This window comes from Cariama cristata, unplaced genomic scaffold (assembly GCF_000690535.1).
Source record: "Cariama cristata isolate BGI_N322 unplaced genomic scaffold, ASM69053v1 scaffold16092, whole genome shotgun sequence".
Classification (NCBI taxonomy): domain Eukaryota; kingdom Metazoa; phylum Chordata; class Aves; order Cariamiformes; family Cariamidae; genus Cariama; species Cariama cristata.
In genome coordinates, this window is record NW_009604557.1 from 24759 (window position 1) to 42941 (window position 18183).

Genomic DNA, 18183 nt, shown 5'->3' on the forward strand with positions numbered 1-18183 from the left:
CAAGCTGATATAGGGAATCTGAATAAAACCCCTTGCCATAGGGTCAGCTGGGAGTGACGGTGCTGTGCCAGTGAACACGCTTCCACTTCTCAGGAGTGTCTCATGTTTCTGTTCGATTTTCCATTTGACTAGTGAAGTAGCAGCAATAGATTGAGGCCATGAAAGGTGTTTAGGCCTGGTTCAATCAAACCAACTGTTGAAATCATGGCTATTTCTCAAAATACCTATTCAGCACACTCTGTTCATGCTATCAGGAAATTCTTGGCGGTGAACAGATTTACACTGAGAACCTGACCTAATGCCAGATTTCCCTGTTTGTTAACACAGCCTGAGTGGTTCAGCTGCTGAGTACAGCCTTCTGTAGGCTCATGGTAGCAGGGTTTGTATATCAGATCTTTACATGTCACATGCAGGGAAGTGAATGAAATCCAGTGCAAAATCTGTAGCTCCTTGTGTGCAACAACTAGAAAGATATATTTGCTTGAGAATAAATTTGTAATGTTTTGCAGAGAAGGTCAGCTTTATTTTGTTTCCTAGTTATATAAGCATTCAACAATCTTTGCCTAAAAGAATAGAAGTAAAAGTTAAATGGGATGAATGTCACAAGCTACTTCATTATTGGAACAAGTATTACTAGTAAAATGTCTAAAACTACAGTGACACATAGTTCTTCACTATAATTAACACAAACTAATTGTAATCAGGATATTATGGTGATGGTTCAGTGGAGTTTTGAAATATTCTTTTACACTGTAGTTGGCTTGTGGATTCATCTTTGCTATGGCCTTGTTGCAAAGAAGATCAGTCAGCAGTGCATGCTTATAAATGACCAAAATCTGTTCAAATACTAAAAAGCGAGATAATAGATCTGAGGAAAATCTGGTTTAAGGGACAAACTTGCAGAATGATGGCATGTCCTGGATCAACAACATTATATACAGAGTTGAGTGAATTTACCCCAGTCTGAATTGACTTCTTTAGTTTCAACTGCAAATCCGGGGAGTAATTGTCAACATCTGTGGCTGAAGCAGTGGGGAAGAAGACTAACACAAGATCACAGCATTCTTTAATGTCTTATTCTTTACATCAACACTCAAATGAGTCTAACAGAAAGGGAATTGTATTTCAGCATTTCTCATAGTTTACATCTCTGTTAATATAATTTCTCAGCTGTTTTTAATGAAGTGGTCCAAGCTATTGTGTGGCAGATTTTTGAGTCTGTCTTGTCAGAAAGCAGATAGTTCAGCTGAAGTGTACACAAAGGGACTGTCTTTCCTTTTAGATGTGCATTGAAGTGGTTGAGATGAAACCTTACACATATTAAAAAAAAGAAGTCAGTTATTCAGTTCTCTTTATGGATTTTTCAATCCTAAAGACTTCAAGATTTTAACATCTTTTTTTCAAAAAATTCAGCACATATTTATTTGCTTTCTGCAAGTGTTTTTTAAAGGACTTTTTCTCTGACAGACGTCAACTAACACAACTAAACCCAAACTATCCCATCCACAGACACTTTAATCTAAAAAACTACAAAAGTCTTAGCAATTTAATAAATCCATAACCAAAAATCTTTCCAGTAAATAACTGTGGTCATTTTTCTGTCTTGTGAAGATGAGTACCTTGTCTTTACAAGTAGTGTCTACTCTGAATTCATCAAACTTGATCTTTTCCTAATTTTCATAGTTTCTACACATTTTCTCAGCTCTGTAAGACACATGAACCAGTGATGATAGATTGAAATGATTTTGCAAATGTGTACACATTTTTATCTATGTGGCAAAAATACTGAAATATGAAGTGTCATGATTACATTTTCAATCTTTCTGTGAGCAAATTATGTTCACTAGTAAATGTAAATATTGAAGCTGTGTTAAAATTTCATTCTTTGCAATCCCTTTCATGCCTCATTAAAATAGAGTCCTAACAAGCATTCTTTGCAGGCGTATGTGACAAACTTCTTTTAGTTGTCTGCGAAATGTTTTTCTTTCAATTTCATACTAGAAATATTTCGTGTGACACTTCATGTCAATTTTGGGGACTTAGATTTTAAAATAAAAGTACAATACTAAGGAATTCTTCCTTTTATGGGAGTTTTTTCTTATCTGGGATATATCTTATGCTCATTTCCTCATAAGTATGTAACCATGCTGGAAAAAGAACGCTTCCTTTATGGTTTGGCTATCCCATGCCAAAAATTCTAGTTTAGAGCCTTTACTTTCTATATATAAGAATTGATTTTGCCAACTGATTCCAATTGTCTTCTTGCAGTATCATTTTCATAATTTCATTCTGGTATGACTTCATAATGACATTTTGATGATGGTGAAAAGAATTAACCAGCTGCAAAAATGCCTGAGATTTGCTAATATCCTATTATTGCCTTGGAAAACAAATGGAGGCAGATGGGGACGTGGATGGGCTCTGCTATGGCTCTTTGTCCTGCATGTTTTGCCTTGGAACAGTGGCACTGCTCAAGTGTGATTTCACCTTCTGTCTCTTCAACTTGGGGCTCTTTTAGACTAAAAGGTTTTTCGGTGGTTCCTTGCTTTTGTAATAGCCCTCGGGCATTTTAACTTCCTTGCACATCACAAATGACAGTATTTTAAAAGCTTGGTTTGTACCTGTTCCAAAGGCCACCTGTGCCATGGAGGGACTGCCCTTGGTCTATGTCTTCCCTAACCTCCTAAACTTTTCTGTGCCTGTTTTGTTGCTTGGGTTTTTGTGTGTGTGTGTGTGAATACAGATTATCTACTAAACATAGTTTACTTACTTGAAATATCAGCGCAGATCAGGAGAGAATCTTTTAGCTATTAGTAATAACCAAAAATATGCCTGATCCCTCCAGAGTAACAGCTAAGACCTAACCCAACCCAAATGGAGTAACTGGGAATGGTGAGATGTTATCTGAAGTGTGGGAATATAAACACCAGCAAATACGCTCCTGTGAAATGCAGCCTGTACAGTATTTCTTCCCAGATTTCAGACTTCTATTGAAGAGTCTTCAAAAACAAAGGGAGGGTCTTGAATCCATCTTGGGATTTACGCTGTGCTTTGCTGGACATTTTTCACATATTTTGACGTAACTTGTACTGTGCTTACAAAACGGTTTGCAGCCTTTGTCTGCCTTTAAAGCAAATCAAGTATGCTCCCTACATAGTCATTTGGTTTGAATTTCCTAAACCCCCAAATAAAGGACAGGAACCTAGAGTAATGAAATGGTGTAATGGTCTGCTTTGGTTTGATGCCTTTTGTCTTCTTCCAGTTGTGATCTTTGCCATATACTTTAGAGAAAGTGGTAACGTCCCCAGAACCAGGAACAACAGTAGCAAGAAGATGTAGGAACTGATTTACACACTGGCCTCAGCTTCATTTTCCATGTTTATGCAGGCAGTTTCAAAGACAAAAATAACTGCAGAGAGAGTTTTGGATTTACTTTTTGGAGGTGGAGATCTACTCACTGGGTCCTGGTCAGGTACTTGCCATCAGGTACTTGGTCTTCCATTATTTGAATTTACAAAATACAGACAGACAGAGATGGAGTTCAAGCTTCTTTGTTATTATGTGTTAAGTTACATAACAGTGATACTATTTACTTTGGGGATAATAGGGTCCATCCCTATCAGAGCTTTATAAATCTCACTTAAACCTTTCTTCGTTGTTTTGTCTTAGTAGTGGCATGCTGTGGTGGTATAATTCAGTTTTGGGGAGAACGATATTCTACAGAACAAACCAAAACTTAGTTATTCATTATCAAGACAAGGATATTTACATGTTATATGTTGGAAAACAGAAAGAAATAGTAATTACCTAGTAAAGGACCACATGATCTTCCCCTATGTGTATTCACAGCTTACGGAGATGGGCTTGAGAGGACTTGAATTGAGAATGAAACAGGGTCTCTAGAGAAAATTACAAGGCCCTTGATGAGCTAATGGGCTTTTTTTCTTGTTTTCTGAGGTATGACAGGCTAAACATTCTCGTCTTGTTAATGTCGCCTTGATACTGAATACCCTATACTGTTCTGGTTTTGTACAATGTCCCCGAAACGTCTGTTGTGCTATACATTCACATACATGCGCAAGTCTACTACAGAATTTTCCAGAGAGATCCCCACAAAGGAAAAAACTTTAGTCACCACTTGCTCATAAATATGTTCGCATGAATGTGTTTTTTGTTTTGTTTTGGGGGTTTTGTTTGTTTCTTTTATTTGCTTTTGTAGTTTAGTTGCTGCTCTCTTACTTTCCCACAGTGAGGCAGGAACGTCGCTCTGGTTCTGTTTATGTGTACCCTCTTCTGAACCACTCTAAGCACTTTTCACTGTCCTTGGCAAGCACTGAGAAACTTCTGCCATCAGTTTAAGTGGAAGGCCCTGCTATTGGAAAAGGAGGACCAAAACGGAAGGGAACACTCAGCTGAGGAAACAGCTGGGAGTCGTCTTGGGTTTTCACTTTAGGTGACATCCCTTCTTCTGTAGCACTGTTGCTGAGCACTTTGCATAGAAACAGAAAAGGAGTGAATTTTCTGAAGGGCAAATTGTGGACTATATCTGAGAGAATCAAGTGGTCTGACTATACGCTAATCCAGATATCAGTGCAGCTTGGTCTGTTAGGTGTCAAGGGGACTTAACTAAATCCTTGATGCAAGCAAAGTTTACTAGTGTCACAGTACCAAGATTCTTCTGCCTTTGCATAGATTTTTCAAGCTACGATGAGTACTTACTTTCCATTTTCAGGTCTTTTCCCATTGTATCAGATTGAAATAGGGCAGCACGAAGAGGGTTTTCATACTTTGTTCCATTTCTCTCTTTACTGACGGACTACTCAGTTAGAAATTAGTATTTAAACCTTTTAGAAATATTGCTCTTTACTGAATGGGGTTAAAACAGAAGAAAAGACGAGGGTTAAAACAGAAGAAAAGACGGGCGTTAGTCTTGCTTAAATAAAAAACTCCCTGACGCCTAAAAACTAACTGAAGTCTTAGGAAACAGATTATTATTAATTGTACCATTCTTGGGTTAATATTAGGAAGAGGGAAGTACTTAGCATGATTTAGGGCAGTATTATGTCACATTTTTTGCTTAAAGAGCTGTGGTTTGCTCAAGTCTAGAGAAAATTTCTGGCTGTACTTTGAATAAGTAATATTTGGGTTTGGGTAGATGTAGAATCTAGTTTTCTGTCTTTATCAACTGGGGATATTCCTTCTTCCCTTGACTGAAATGTGCGTAGGCTGTCAGAGACACAGAGTAGAGAACTGCAAAATCAGTGCTTCTCTGTGTTTGAGTGGAAGCTCCCTTAAGGAAGTTTGATGCAGCAGTGCAGGACCTGGCACCAGTAAGAAGCAGGTACTTAACTCGCAGAGCAGAGAGAAGCGGTGCATCATGGCCAGCTCCAAAACTGTCCTTAGCATCATTTGAAGAAGAGCACCTTTTTTCTTCTTAATTCCTAGCTTTTCCTTTCTGGAAGGAAATAATAATACAAAGGGAAGGAATGAAGATGAAGACGACTTCAGTTTTTCTTTGCAATCTGTTGGCATGTCCCATTTATTACAAAATCCTGAAAGGATCTGGGATTTCACAAATGCAAAGATTAGCATCAAGGGAAAACAGTGTTGCATCAGCACAAAAATACCATTCAGCAGTGGAGGGATGCTGACTCAATAGGTGTCAGTGCAATTGTCTGATCCATTTATGAGTCATCATGACAATAGGAGGAATTATTGATGTAACCTCCAGTGCAGCTTGGAGTTCAGAAACAACCCATCAGATAGACAAGAGGTCATTTGTGATGTTCAGATTTTGAACTAGCTATTTTAGTGCTTGAGGAGGTAATGTTTTGGCTTCAGTCCACCAACCTATCCTCCTTTTGTGGGGTTGTAAAGTCATGTTACACTTCTATCTTGACATCATATCGTGAGGGTGGTTTGTTGCTTGTTGCAGAAGCTTTGGGGAAAGAGAGGAAAGTAATTCTGTACATCCCAGATGTTTTAGTAGACATGATTAAGGAAGCCCATTACTTTGATCCACCACATTCATGATTCTCACCCCCTTCCACCTGTTCTCCTTGCTTTACCCCTGCTTGTCTTTGTAGTTCTGCTCCATGCTGAGATGGTTTGTGACATTATAGCTTGGGGCATAAACAGTGGAAGACAGGATTTGAAAAATATACATGAATAAAAGGTCAAAACTCTCCTAGGAAAGAATAAAGTGGTTTTTTGTTTTTCTTTTTTTAAATGCATAGTTATGAAAAGCAAATTAACCTTTGGGTTTTTGAGGAATTCACTGTGACAGTGGTCCAGCTTAAAAATAAACAACAGCTACTCCAAGTAGAGTGTCCAGAGATGCCCAGGTTTATTCTGTTGGCCCTGAGGATCACTAAGTGTGTAGTCTTAGCTTTAAAAAGTCATGCTAATATTGCTCATCCACAGCCGCTTGGAAGGCAAAAGGCACAGGCCTACATATGGGAGTTGCGTGGCTAATTCTTTTTATTTCAGCAAAACAAGGACTTCATTATGCTATTGGTCTCTTTGATCTTACCTGCTGTCAGGTTTGAATTTTTCTTTAGCAATGTTACAGTGGAAGAAAGAAAGACAAAAGAGAAAAGCTATAAATTACAAAGTTTTCACAGTAACAACTGTGAAAAGAAAAATTTGTGGAAAAAAGAGAAACGCTCATCACATCTGAGTCCATCAAGGAACAGTGTATTATTGACAGATGCATGGTCCTCTTTCCTCCACACGACCTGGAGGAAAAAAATATTCTTGCTTCATTTGCAAAGGAGAAGACTGTCTTCTTAGGTTGTTAAAAACTTTCTATAATGATCTTAGAAATTTGATGTGATTTTGGAGACTGCCCCTTCCGGAGGATTACGATAAGAATGCGACCCTGAAAGAAGTTCAGGGAAATGGACAGTTCACAATTAATATAGTGGACATGATTGGCTAATGACTAGTATCAATATTTAGATGTGATAAATGGATAAATTATGGTCTGAGAGAACACTGAGTACTATTTGTTATCTGGCAAGTGAAGTAGAGTAGCATTAAGAAAAAACAAAAGGCAGAAGTGAACATATGAAGCCACAAGATAAAATTGCCTGTAAGTTTTCTTAGAGTAGCCAACTTAGGCTTGCTTTTACACAAGAAGAATGCCATTTTTTTTCATGTCTGTATGTGAGACGAGTGTTGCCACATCTTTTGTTTCGATGCAGACAAAAAAGTCATTAACTATTAGCAGATGCCACTTTATATATGATTCTCAGAGTTCTGCTGAGGCTTAAGGTGACTCACTAAGCTAAACACTAGCTAATCACTAATACTTTGAAAGGCTAGATCTGTGTGGCACGGAGGTTTTATGCTGATAATTTGACTACACAGACAATCATCAGAATGAAACGATGAGTCAGACTTGATCGTAGGATAATTCAGGTTGGAAAGGACCTCAAGAGGTCTGTAGTCAACCCTCATGCACAGAGCAGGGTCTGCGCCTGGCTGGGCAACCTGCTCCACTTCTTGGCTGTTGTGGAGAAGAAAGTTCCTCCGTATGTCCATATCTGCACCTTTCTTGTTTCAATTTGTGTCTTATTTCTCTTCCTCTTGCCATGTACCACTGTGAAGAGTCCGGCTCCTCCTTGACAGCCTCGTCATAGGCTGCTGTTTGGTTCCCCTGAAGCTGTCCTTTCTCCAGGTTGAACAAGCCCAGCTCCCTCAGCCTCTACTCACAGAGCAAGTGCTCCTGACCTTCTTGGTGGCCCTCTGCCAAACTCGGTCCAGTTATCAGTGTCTTGCTTGTGCTGGTGAGGGTTGCAGTATTCTAGATGCGGTCTGATAAGTGCTAAGTAGAGAGGGATAATCGCTTCCCCTGGCTGTGCTCCCATTAATGCAGCCCAGGACGTTACTGGCCTTCCATGCTGCCAGGGCTCACGGCTGGCTCGTATTCAGCTCATGTCTACCAAGACCCACAGGGCCATTTCAGCAGAGCTGTTCCCCAGCCTGTATTACTTCAAGGCTTTAGTCCTTCCCAAGTGCTGGGTTTGTCCTTGTTGAATTTCATAAGGTTCCTGATGTCACTCTTAATATTTGAAATAGTTTTTTTTCTTTTTTCTTTGTTTGGATGGGTCAAATCCTACTCTGAGTGAAATCACTGTACTGAGTAAACCACCTGTGGAGCTACAGTTTGCCCTGGAAAGTATGCAAATGATGGATTTAATCCTTTAGTATCATTGCCATGGATTTAGACAAGAGTACCCAGTAGACATATATTCCTACCCTTTCTAGGGCAGGAAGAATCGTGCTTTAATTACCTGCCATTAAAGGAAGACAAACAGTTGTGTTTGCCTACATCGGGTTACATGCATTACTTATTTTTCACAGCATGTTGTAGGTTTTAATTTCAACTAGAGCCACTTATGTATGCTCACTGGCCAGCGAAGGGCTGACAGGCTAACTCCACCTCGTTATCTCCTCTGCAGTCAGCCCACGCTCTGAAGAAAAATCTCTGGACCTAGAAGGTGCACAGCTTAAACCACAGAGGAAATATTTCTTCTTTACTGGGTATTATTTCTTCTCAGTGAAGAACAGGCTAGATTCAGACCCAAGGAATTCTGTGTAGATCACATATTCAGACTAAGTATCCTCAATGACAAATGCCTAGGAAGAATATGGGGGGCTCTCCTCATTAATTTCATTACCTTGACATTTGATATTATGACAGTTTATATTTTGAAATACCCTTCAGTCCTATTACTTCCTGGGAGCAACAACCCTATCTTAGAGGCCACTTAAAGAAATATGGAATAGGAATATTTAGAAGCCATGTTACTCTGCCCTTGTGGTTTGTGCAGGTACGGAGTAAGTATTCACTGGCTCTGCAGTGGGGAAAGGAACGGACAGGTCTCACGTTGTGCATCAGTGCAGATGAGGAAAGATGAAGGGAATCGCCAGAATGATGATTTCCTGCGTTCTGTTTCCTAAGTCCCTGTAGAAGGAAGTAGTTTAAACAGAGTAGATTCTCTTCTCTAAGTTTTAATGAATACTAACTCATCAGGCTATAGTAACAATTGCAACTTGTCATAACTGACTTCAATAGTGTTAAAAATGATGGTTATATTTATGGCTCTTGTAGGGCTTCATCTACTCTTTATGCAGAGCAAGTTCATTACAGTACAGTCAGTAGGAGCCGGTGATAAAATGTACTCTCAGATCCTGTGAAAGTTGTAGGCTGCTTCATAGGTTTTGAGACAAAATTATTATCTACTGCTTATGGGCCTCACTGTGTACAAAGCATATAAAATTAGCAGCGTTTCCCACTCTTTCAAAGCCTTTGCGCTTTACAAACCTCCGTAAGTTAAGTCTCATTACGGGAGGAAGGAAAAAGGACCTGACTGGAAGTCAGCTGGATTCTCTTCTCAGCTTTCTAATATGACCACCACAAAATGTGTTTATCTTACTCCTAAATCTTTCTCTTGCTAGTCCCTATCTTCTTCTTGGATTGTTATCACCTCAAACCACCAAGTTTCAATACTTTCGATTGAGATTTTCTGGTCTTGCATCTCTGCGTGCTGCTGCTGTAAAAACAAAACTCTTTTACATCATATATGCCAAAAGTAAGAGACCGAGAAAAAACCTAAAATAAAAGCTTACATTTCCTGATTCCTAGTGTTGTACTTTTTTTCCCCCAAATTCTTTTCCAAGGAAGGCATGCCATAACAGAGTACCTTCCGCAAGTGTAACTCAAGCTGTATGTGATTAATATTTCACGTTTTGTGCTAAAAGCGAATCAGAGTTAATTTTGTATATTTTCCTTCCACCATTTAATACATTAGTTTCCTCATAAAGGAGACTCTATATTGCCTAGCATGCAGTGACTCATGAGTTATATAAGTAACTAAAACATTTTATAGTTTACAGAGACGAATGTTCTTGCTCATTATGTGGATGAAAGGAGATTGCTGCATTTCAAATGACATGTATAATTTAGACACTTATTTCTAGGACTGTTTGGAACAGGGAATGAAGAGAAACTAAAATGTTTGAAGTGACTTGAGTGCTTCATAGTTTTTAATGTGACTAGCAAAATACACAGACCAATAACTTTTAAGACTGCTAATGGAAGAACGGCTCTGAAACTCACACGCTTTTTTTTTGTCTAATAACAGTATTTATTTTAAGACATAAGTAGAAACTAGTATTTGTCAGCCTGTAAAAATCTGCAAAGATCTAATATTTTTTTCTGCCAGTAGTAACCTGCTGTGCTACCAAAATGGAAAGAGGAATGGGAAATAGTATTTCAGAAATCTTAGCCAGCTGGTAAGGAAAATGGCACACCTGCTGCACTTGACTATTGTTGGGAGATTTTTTTCCTCAGCTTTCTAAATGTTAGACCTTAACTACAAAATAAGAGCATGGAATATTCTATATTTCAACAGTGCAGAGTTTATTCAAGGGGGAATTCAATAACATTGTGGCTGTGTATTGGGAAATATTTATTCAATTGTGTTCTTTTTAGAATATTGCGGTAAACTAAATGAAACGCAGTTTCTGGAATTTTGAATCTGAACAACCCCCAAATGCTACCATGTTCTGCAAATTATCTTCACAGACTTATGTACCTACATGCTTTGGTGAACGTGGGTCTTACTTAGAATGCAGAATTCTGATGCTATCTTCTCTCTCAGCCCCATTTATTTATTTATTTTAAATTTAACAAGACGGCAGCCTCTGTGTTTCATGGACTGTTCTTGGCAGCAGCTAGATTTGTGTATTTCTCCAGCAAATTGGGCCAGCATTTTCTGAGATCTGTGAATCTTTTAAGCAAATGTAGTGGTTAGATACCTCTGAGCAATGACAGTGTGGCGGGCTTATGTCCTAAGTTTTGAACCCCCTGTAGAAATTAATATGAGATCTATGCCTTGTAAAAATCTCTCGAAACTGTTGCATTATTTATTTATATCCTGCTTCAAGGACAACACTTTTCAAGCCAAGAGATGACACAAAGGAGCCTTGGGCTGTATAAATATAGAATCTTTTTATTTTTTTTGGTTAATAGATACAGTACAATTTTTGACTACATAAGAAAGCGTTGTTTTCAGTGCATACATTCTTCAGATAGACAGGAACAGGGCAGACAAACATTCCTTAATATTTTGAGTACTACATGGCACTTATTTTATTTTCTTGAAGTCCGCAGTTACTGGGTTTTCCCAGTTTTCATTAGCTGCTTTGACAACTCAAGGTCTAAGGAGAAAAGAATTGAGTAGTAAGGATGTGCTGGCTCTTGTGGCACAGGATTAGTAGGCAGGACAAAGGGACACCGCTCAGTGCATACCACGCTAGGCTTCCTGTAACCACAGCCCTGATGGCGTCAGATTTGCTTGGCGTCCCAAATGACCCAGTCCAGCAAGTTTTCTTTTCGATGTTAACACAATATGAAGACAACACATGTATTAAACAAGTAAGCCAGTGCTTGGGCTCAACTCAACACTTAACATCCTATCCAGTGACTGATTCTTGATAGGGTCAAATCCAGAAGTCCTCCCTGATTTTTACTTGCATAAAATGGTGCTGGTGTCATTACTTTGGCAAAATTATTTCTGGTTTTTTTTGTGGTGTAGTATAAAACCAGGAAAATGGATCTCAGGGTTTGGCCATTACTATTTGCAGGAAGGGACAAAAGAATTATTGCTACCTTCTGTGTTTTCCATTCACTTTATGATAAGAAAAAAATTATAGGCTGATCTCTGGGTATGGTACCGATCCTGGCTAACTCCTGTGTTCAGGAAAACCCAGTAATGCTTTATCTTGTTATGTAGCTCTTTGCTAGGGATGTTTCCCTGCAAACGTTTCCCAGTGTTATCCAGTTGGTGCCGATAGGAGCTAGAGATCATTGACCCAAGGCTGTACCCTTACAGCTGGAACAGGGCCAGATCAAATTTGTAAAGCAAGATAGGATATGACAAGGCAGTGCCAGCGCTCAACGGGAAGGATCGTTGAGAAGATAAGTCATAAACTGTCGACTGGCCGGTTACAGGCTTACATGCCGACTAACATTCCTCTAGTACACGAGAGTGTAAATACAAAGAGAGAAGTGCCTGGACACTCTAGGTTATCCTAGGCATTTGCCAAGCAGGCTGACTGAAGAGCAGTGTTTGTGTTAGTGGGATGTCTTAAGCACAGCAGTTTACGCCTGCAGGCAGCCCTAAATGTACACATCTTCAGCATTCAGTGGATTCACATTTCAGTGGTTTTGTTTGAGGCTAGTACTCAGACTGTAGGTTTTTATCTGACCATCCTTGATATCCTGAGTAGATGGTGTGGGCCCAGCATCCTGGTTAGGACTCCCTTCTCGTGAGGATATCTTGGAAGAACCTAAGAGAAACCCCATTGTTGGAGAAAGGACTAGGAGGAAGATGACAGTCACATAGATAGTCACCAACCTTTGTTTTGCTTCAGATACCGATACTGAAAACTCAACAGATTAAAAAGCTTCTCATTCAGGGAAGGATACAGAGAGGCTTCCAGGCAAACCGATATAAACTGTTTCCTTGCCTATATTGGACAAAAATCTAATGTGAAAAACACTTGCTTTAGATTATCTAGTTCAGCCTCTGCAAGCGCAGAATGTACAGGAAATAGCAGAGTAAAGCGAGTCCTGTACCTAATCTTATTCAAAAGGCAGAGACAAGCAATCCAAAGGGACTGTGAAGAACAAGTATCAAGAAGCAGGCAAAAAGTAGAGAAAAGAGGAGATAGGCAACCAGACTGATAGAAACACCAGCCTGACCGATAACATGCAGGTGAAGGCACTTATCCTTGGACACCTATGTGGCAGGTGGTTGTTGGAGAGAAGACAAGACATTTCTGCGGTGAGCTCTGAGTTCCTTTGCCGTAATTCTCTGGCGTTACAAGAGGACAAAACCAGTAGGAGTAAGCACCGTTAAAGCAAACAAAGGTACATGTTAATACCAGGTATCATTGAGCTCAGTCAGGTTAGATAAAGCATGTGGCTGACAGGAGTTGAGTAAGAATCCCTGAGAAGTCTGAAAAAATAATAAATATCACATCATTTAAACAATTTGGCCCCTTCTGATCCTCTAGCCAATACACCAGCCTTCAATTAAAACAGAGGCAGTGGAAATTCCACGCCTTTACAGTGAGCTGAATGGTGACACTTCCACAAATGAGATAAACCTGCCAGATCCCTCCAGATCCCTGTTTGCTAACTGAAACTAAATAATGTGCAGAATAAGTGAGAGCCAGAGAGACTCACGGCCAAGAGGAGAATTGCTATGAAATGACACTACTAGGGTACTGTAAACTGGAGCCTGGCCTGCAAGCATTAATGAAATGTTTAGTAACAATACTTAACTCTGTTATGTCTGGGTATCACTTTCTCTTTTGACTAAAATGTTACAGATTTTACCATATAAATGAATCACTATATTTGTTTCTACTGGGTAAACTATATACATCATTGTAAGAAAAGAACAATAATTAAATTAAGGGAGGAGAGAAAAGGTCAAACAAAATATTAGTAAATAAAATAGAAGACATATGTTCAATAATACTTTTCAGGCAATACTTTTGCTTGTTACATTTACTATAAGGAGGAAAAAAAGTCTTTCACCCAAAATAAACATTGGAAACGCAGCTGCCCAAACATCAGTCACTTGCCATTCCCAGCACACTGGAAGGCCATTATGGTGGGTTCGGAGGGTGTCTTTGCTCTCTGAAGAAATGGCCATCGATACCACTCGAGAGGGCTGGTGATTTTGCCACTGCAGAGGAGCCCTTGCTTTTCAGGGGGCTGTCAATGCAACCAGTGTTTTAAAATGCATCTTGAGCCTGCGCTCTGTTCTCACATCATCTCACGCGATGCAGACAGGCTGATAACGTGTTACCGAGAGCCAGAAAGGGCCCGGGCTACAAAGCGCTCCATCAGAGCATCTGCTTGGGTCCTACTCAGGAAAGGTGCTTCATGTTCCTCTGGTCTCAGAGAAACCTCTACGGTTCCTTGTTGAAGAAGTGGAAAGGGGAGAGACTCAGCTCTCTTAGAAGCAGACAGTTCACCCAGCAGTGTTTCCCATTCTTTTTCGAAATAGAGAGCATACTTGCAGGTTTTTTTTCCCTATATGTACTTATTTTAAAGTTTAGAAGCAAAGGTTTTTTAAACATTATCATTTTCTTACCCTACAGAACAAGGCACAATAACAAACTGTCTCACACTGATGCCATTAACAGTAGAGACAGACAAACCGTCTGCCTCTTTTTTTTTCTTTTTACCACCTGAATAAATTATTTCCAAAAGAAGTGACTGGTTATTTGATCAGAGCTATAGACAGTTAATTTACTGTTTGATGAAAAACTGATCCAATGAGCTTTCTGGGGCTCATCAGATGAATTCTTTCCCAGTAGTTTCTTCTGTTATGTGACCAGCTCTACTTAATACATAGGTACTAAAATACAAAGAAGTGCAAAAGTAACCATAAAGCAACTACCGACCACAGCTATCTAGCAGGTCCACTATGAAACAAGGGGCTCATGAGTTACTGCAGGTGATTTCCTTCATTCATCGACTCTGAAGTCAAGGAGAAGGAGAAGTGCAGTTCCCAAGAGCCCATACTTCAGATCCTTTAGCATTCACAGTTAACGTGGTATGGGGTTTGGAGATTTGTTTCCCCCTTTGATAATACCTGAGGCTTCTTTGTGTTAACTTCAATGTAACCAACCGTAACCGATCATCCAGAAATGTTTTCCTCACTGCAGCGAGGATGTTTAGGCTGTCTTCACCAAGGTAATATAATTGTTTTGCAAGTGTTGGATTTTTTTTTAACTTTAGTTGGTAATCATGGAGAAAAATTCTTTTTCTCTGAAGAAGACAAATCAGTGTCAAGTCTAAGAAGAAAAGGAAAGAGTTGTGCAGACCTTAGAAGAAACTGCACAGAGAGTCATTTATAGATCTGGGTTTATAACTTAGGAGGTTATAGCCTTGACTGTCAATGAACTTCTTTCTTATCCTTGCTTTTTTCTACTTGCCACCTAGATCCTTTTTCCCTTCCTAGGTTTCTGAAGTCAACTCTGATTGTTACATAGCACATTAAATGACAAGGATTATTTGCTTATTTTTGCAGTTGTGAGTATGCATGGAGTATGCATGGGACCTGGGTAGACCTACTTGCAGACCAACAGTCCTTGCCACACGCAGCTTTTGGGCTGGGGGCAACACGCTGTGAATTTCTCAAATGTGAGAATTTGTGATTCATTCAGTCCTGCATGATTAGGCTGCAAAAAAGGCTTTGAACTACCATGAACCCATGAAGGCTTTAGATGCAGAGGGCATTGCATATCATACCAATATTTACCTTGGCAAGACAGTCAGAGGCATATTTGTCTCACATATGCTTACAGTTTAGCATGGGCTAGTATTCTCAGGATCAAACTGTCGGGCAGCTGCCACGGAATCCAAGGAAAATGCTTTTTTTTTTTTTCTTTTTAGTAAATAGCCTGTGTGCAGAAAGGAAATATAAAAATGCTGCTACCCTGCTGGTGCCTCAAGGGTGTATGTGCATTTGTGTGTAACTCTCATGTTGTTAATGAGTATTTTATGCACATTCACACAAACATGTGCATATGCACTGGGAAATTCTGTCTATTTAAACTTAAGAAGGTTCTTATTTAAGGCAGTGATTTTTGCCTTGCAGTCATTACAGATTCATCTCCATCAAGGTTCCCTATTGCAACTACGCTAAATAAATTGCTGTTTGAACAAGGAGAAGACACAGTGAAACAGATTTAACCACACTGTATGCCCTGATGGCCCAAAAGACCAGCCTGCCTCTTGATCCATGGGTACTATCTGCTTTCTCTGTGCCGTATCATTTTGAAGAGTGTATCTTATAGGCAGTGGAAATTACTAAATCACAAATTATAACCAAAATATTTTGGGTTTCAAAATATTTCAGAAACAGTTATGGAAGGTGAGAACCCAAGCTAAGAATGATGTTTCAATTTTGGATTTTCTCCAAAACCAAAATGTTAGTGTGTATGGCTGTTGTTTTCAACTGACACTAAACAGTCCCTGCAGGATGTGTGCAGGACCAGTAGAACGAATCTTGTTTTCACAACTCGCCTGACATGGCTCTTGGTGACTCTTGTGGAGTAAAACGTGAATGAAGAAACTTAGAAATCTGCAAATGCCAGTGAACAGTCCCAGCTAGGGGAGGCAGGAGTGGACACAGTTCTGGGTTACAGCTCCTACTTACGATTCTGAGAGACAGAATTTTAATTTACTGCGTATGTTGCAATAGGCATTTAAAGATAGGAAAGAAGATGCTCTTAAAATGTTTCTATACACATCAGAGATGTGCCAGAAGAAACATATGAACCATTGTCCTGTCAGATTTCCCTTCCATTTTTACCCAGCCTCTTTATCCAAGCATGGAGGCATGTAAGAATCTAGCATGGTTGAGAGGTGCAAGATGCCCTGTGTCAGGTTGGGCTGATTACACCGGAGGGGCCGAGTAGTGAATGACAGAGTTGTAGTCTGGAGGTGGGCTGTGGCATTCCAGGTTTGGATCCATAGGAAGGAGAACAGAGTCTTCCAGTGTGAAGTCCATGGTGTCCTCTTCTGCCTGCACTGCTGGCTGGTATTTGACAGCCTCACGCTCATGATCAGATAATACAGACTCTTTGCTCTTGCTAACAGCCCTCCGCCTGTTGAGAACAAACAGTATAATATATTGACCCTGTCTCCATAAGGTTTTGTCTCTATATGTAATTAATTGTCAAAATTGTAAAAAAAAAAGATAAAAACAATAAAGCATTTCAATTTACCTTTGCAGCATCCCGTAAGACAGTGACATTTTACAGATTGGATAAGGGAACTGAATTAGGTATTTCAAATAACTCAGTGTTTTAAAAGTAGATTTAGCAGTAAATCCAGGAGTCCTGTTGCCCTGTCTTTTTAGCTTACCACATTTCGCTGCACTATATATATCTTAGTTATAAATGCGCCTGTCCTGTACAAACAGTAATGTTCTCTCTCATTGTTCTGACACAGGTCAGTAAAAATTTGACTTTTCTGAAAGCAGAACTGAAGGCTATGACTTTTCTTTAAGTAAAATAAAGCATGAAATAATGAATAATCTATGACAGGCTCTAATTAAAAATGATACTGAAAGCAAGAGTAAGTATTGAACGCACTCTTGCAGCGTATAATCTCTTATATTTTCTAGCCCTTTAAAATTACTGAGCAGTATGCTAGTGAAGGGCAGTGCTTTTCAACATTACAACTGCTGGCCTGTAACTGATGCTATTAAAGAGAGCCAGCTTTCATTTTCTGCTGTCTTCCCTTATTATAGGTGATGAAGGCAGTGGGAGAGAAGCAACTTACATCACATGGAGCGACCTCAATGTTAAAAGTAGGAGAACTCTGGAGAGGATTTGTATCACAAGGTGACCTTAAGGAACAGCAAGTGTTGTGGAGGAAAAAAAAGGTACTTTCTGTCATAGGCTGCCTTAAAAATAATGTTCTGTTAAACCTGGCTTCTTCTATCTGAAGAATTCGTTGGAAGAGGTCTGGATAATTTGGTTCTCAAAAGGATCTCAATGTGAGAATGGCTTTTGAGCTTTTCCACTTTGCTTAGGACCCTTTAACATGCATCTCTTTGGATTAAACCTCGCTCACAGACTGATTATGGCGTTGCTCAAGTCTCAATTCTGAATGACTTTCGAATGTGCCTGGGAGAATTTAAAATCAGGCAGTGCTCAAGCACTTTATGTGTACGTTTTGTATGTGGTTTAAGTAGCATAAAGCTACATTCTAACCACCCTAAACCAAATCTGAATAATCAACAGTTCATCAAATAATTGTAGAATTCATTACACTTATTTTATTTGTACTGCTGCAGTGCTTACAGTCCCGAACAGTGGATCATGGATTCAGAGTGTGGTGCTTTAGGAAGAAAGCAAAGCCAGTTCCTGTTCCAGGAAGAAAAACAATAGCTAAGAGACAGATACAGTAATTGGAGGAAGGGGAACAAAAATCATAAATAGGAAAAGTAGCAGATCCAAGACACCAACGGTGTGCACTGTCATGTTTTTGTGATGGTACAGCAGAGAGAACAGGTTGATGCTTGGCTCGGCAGAATTGTAATATATAGTAGGCCCAACTCCTTTCAACTATGAAAGGGT

At 39.5% G+C, this 18183-nt stretch overlaps 1 protein-coding gene across 1 annotated transcript in view; it reads right to left on the reverse strand.

Annotated features, from left to right (window-relative positions):
* Window positions 1-16493: 16493 nt before the first annotated feature.
* Window positions 16494-18183, reverse strand: part of LOC104158109 (vascular endothelial growth factor receptor kdr-like) — a gene marked incomplete at its 5' end in the record, with an annotated part of 71026 nt that continues 69336 nt past the window's right edge. Inside the window, one exon of the mRNA XM_009695676.1 lies at window positions 16494-16704. Coding sequence (XP_009693978.1) covers window positions 16494-16704 — 211 coding nt within the window. The remainder of the gene's footprint in view (window positions 16705-18183) is intronic.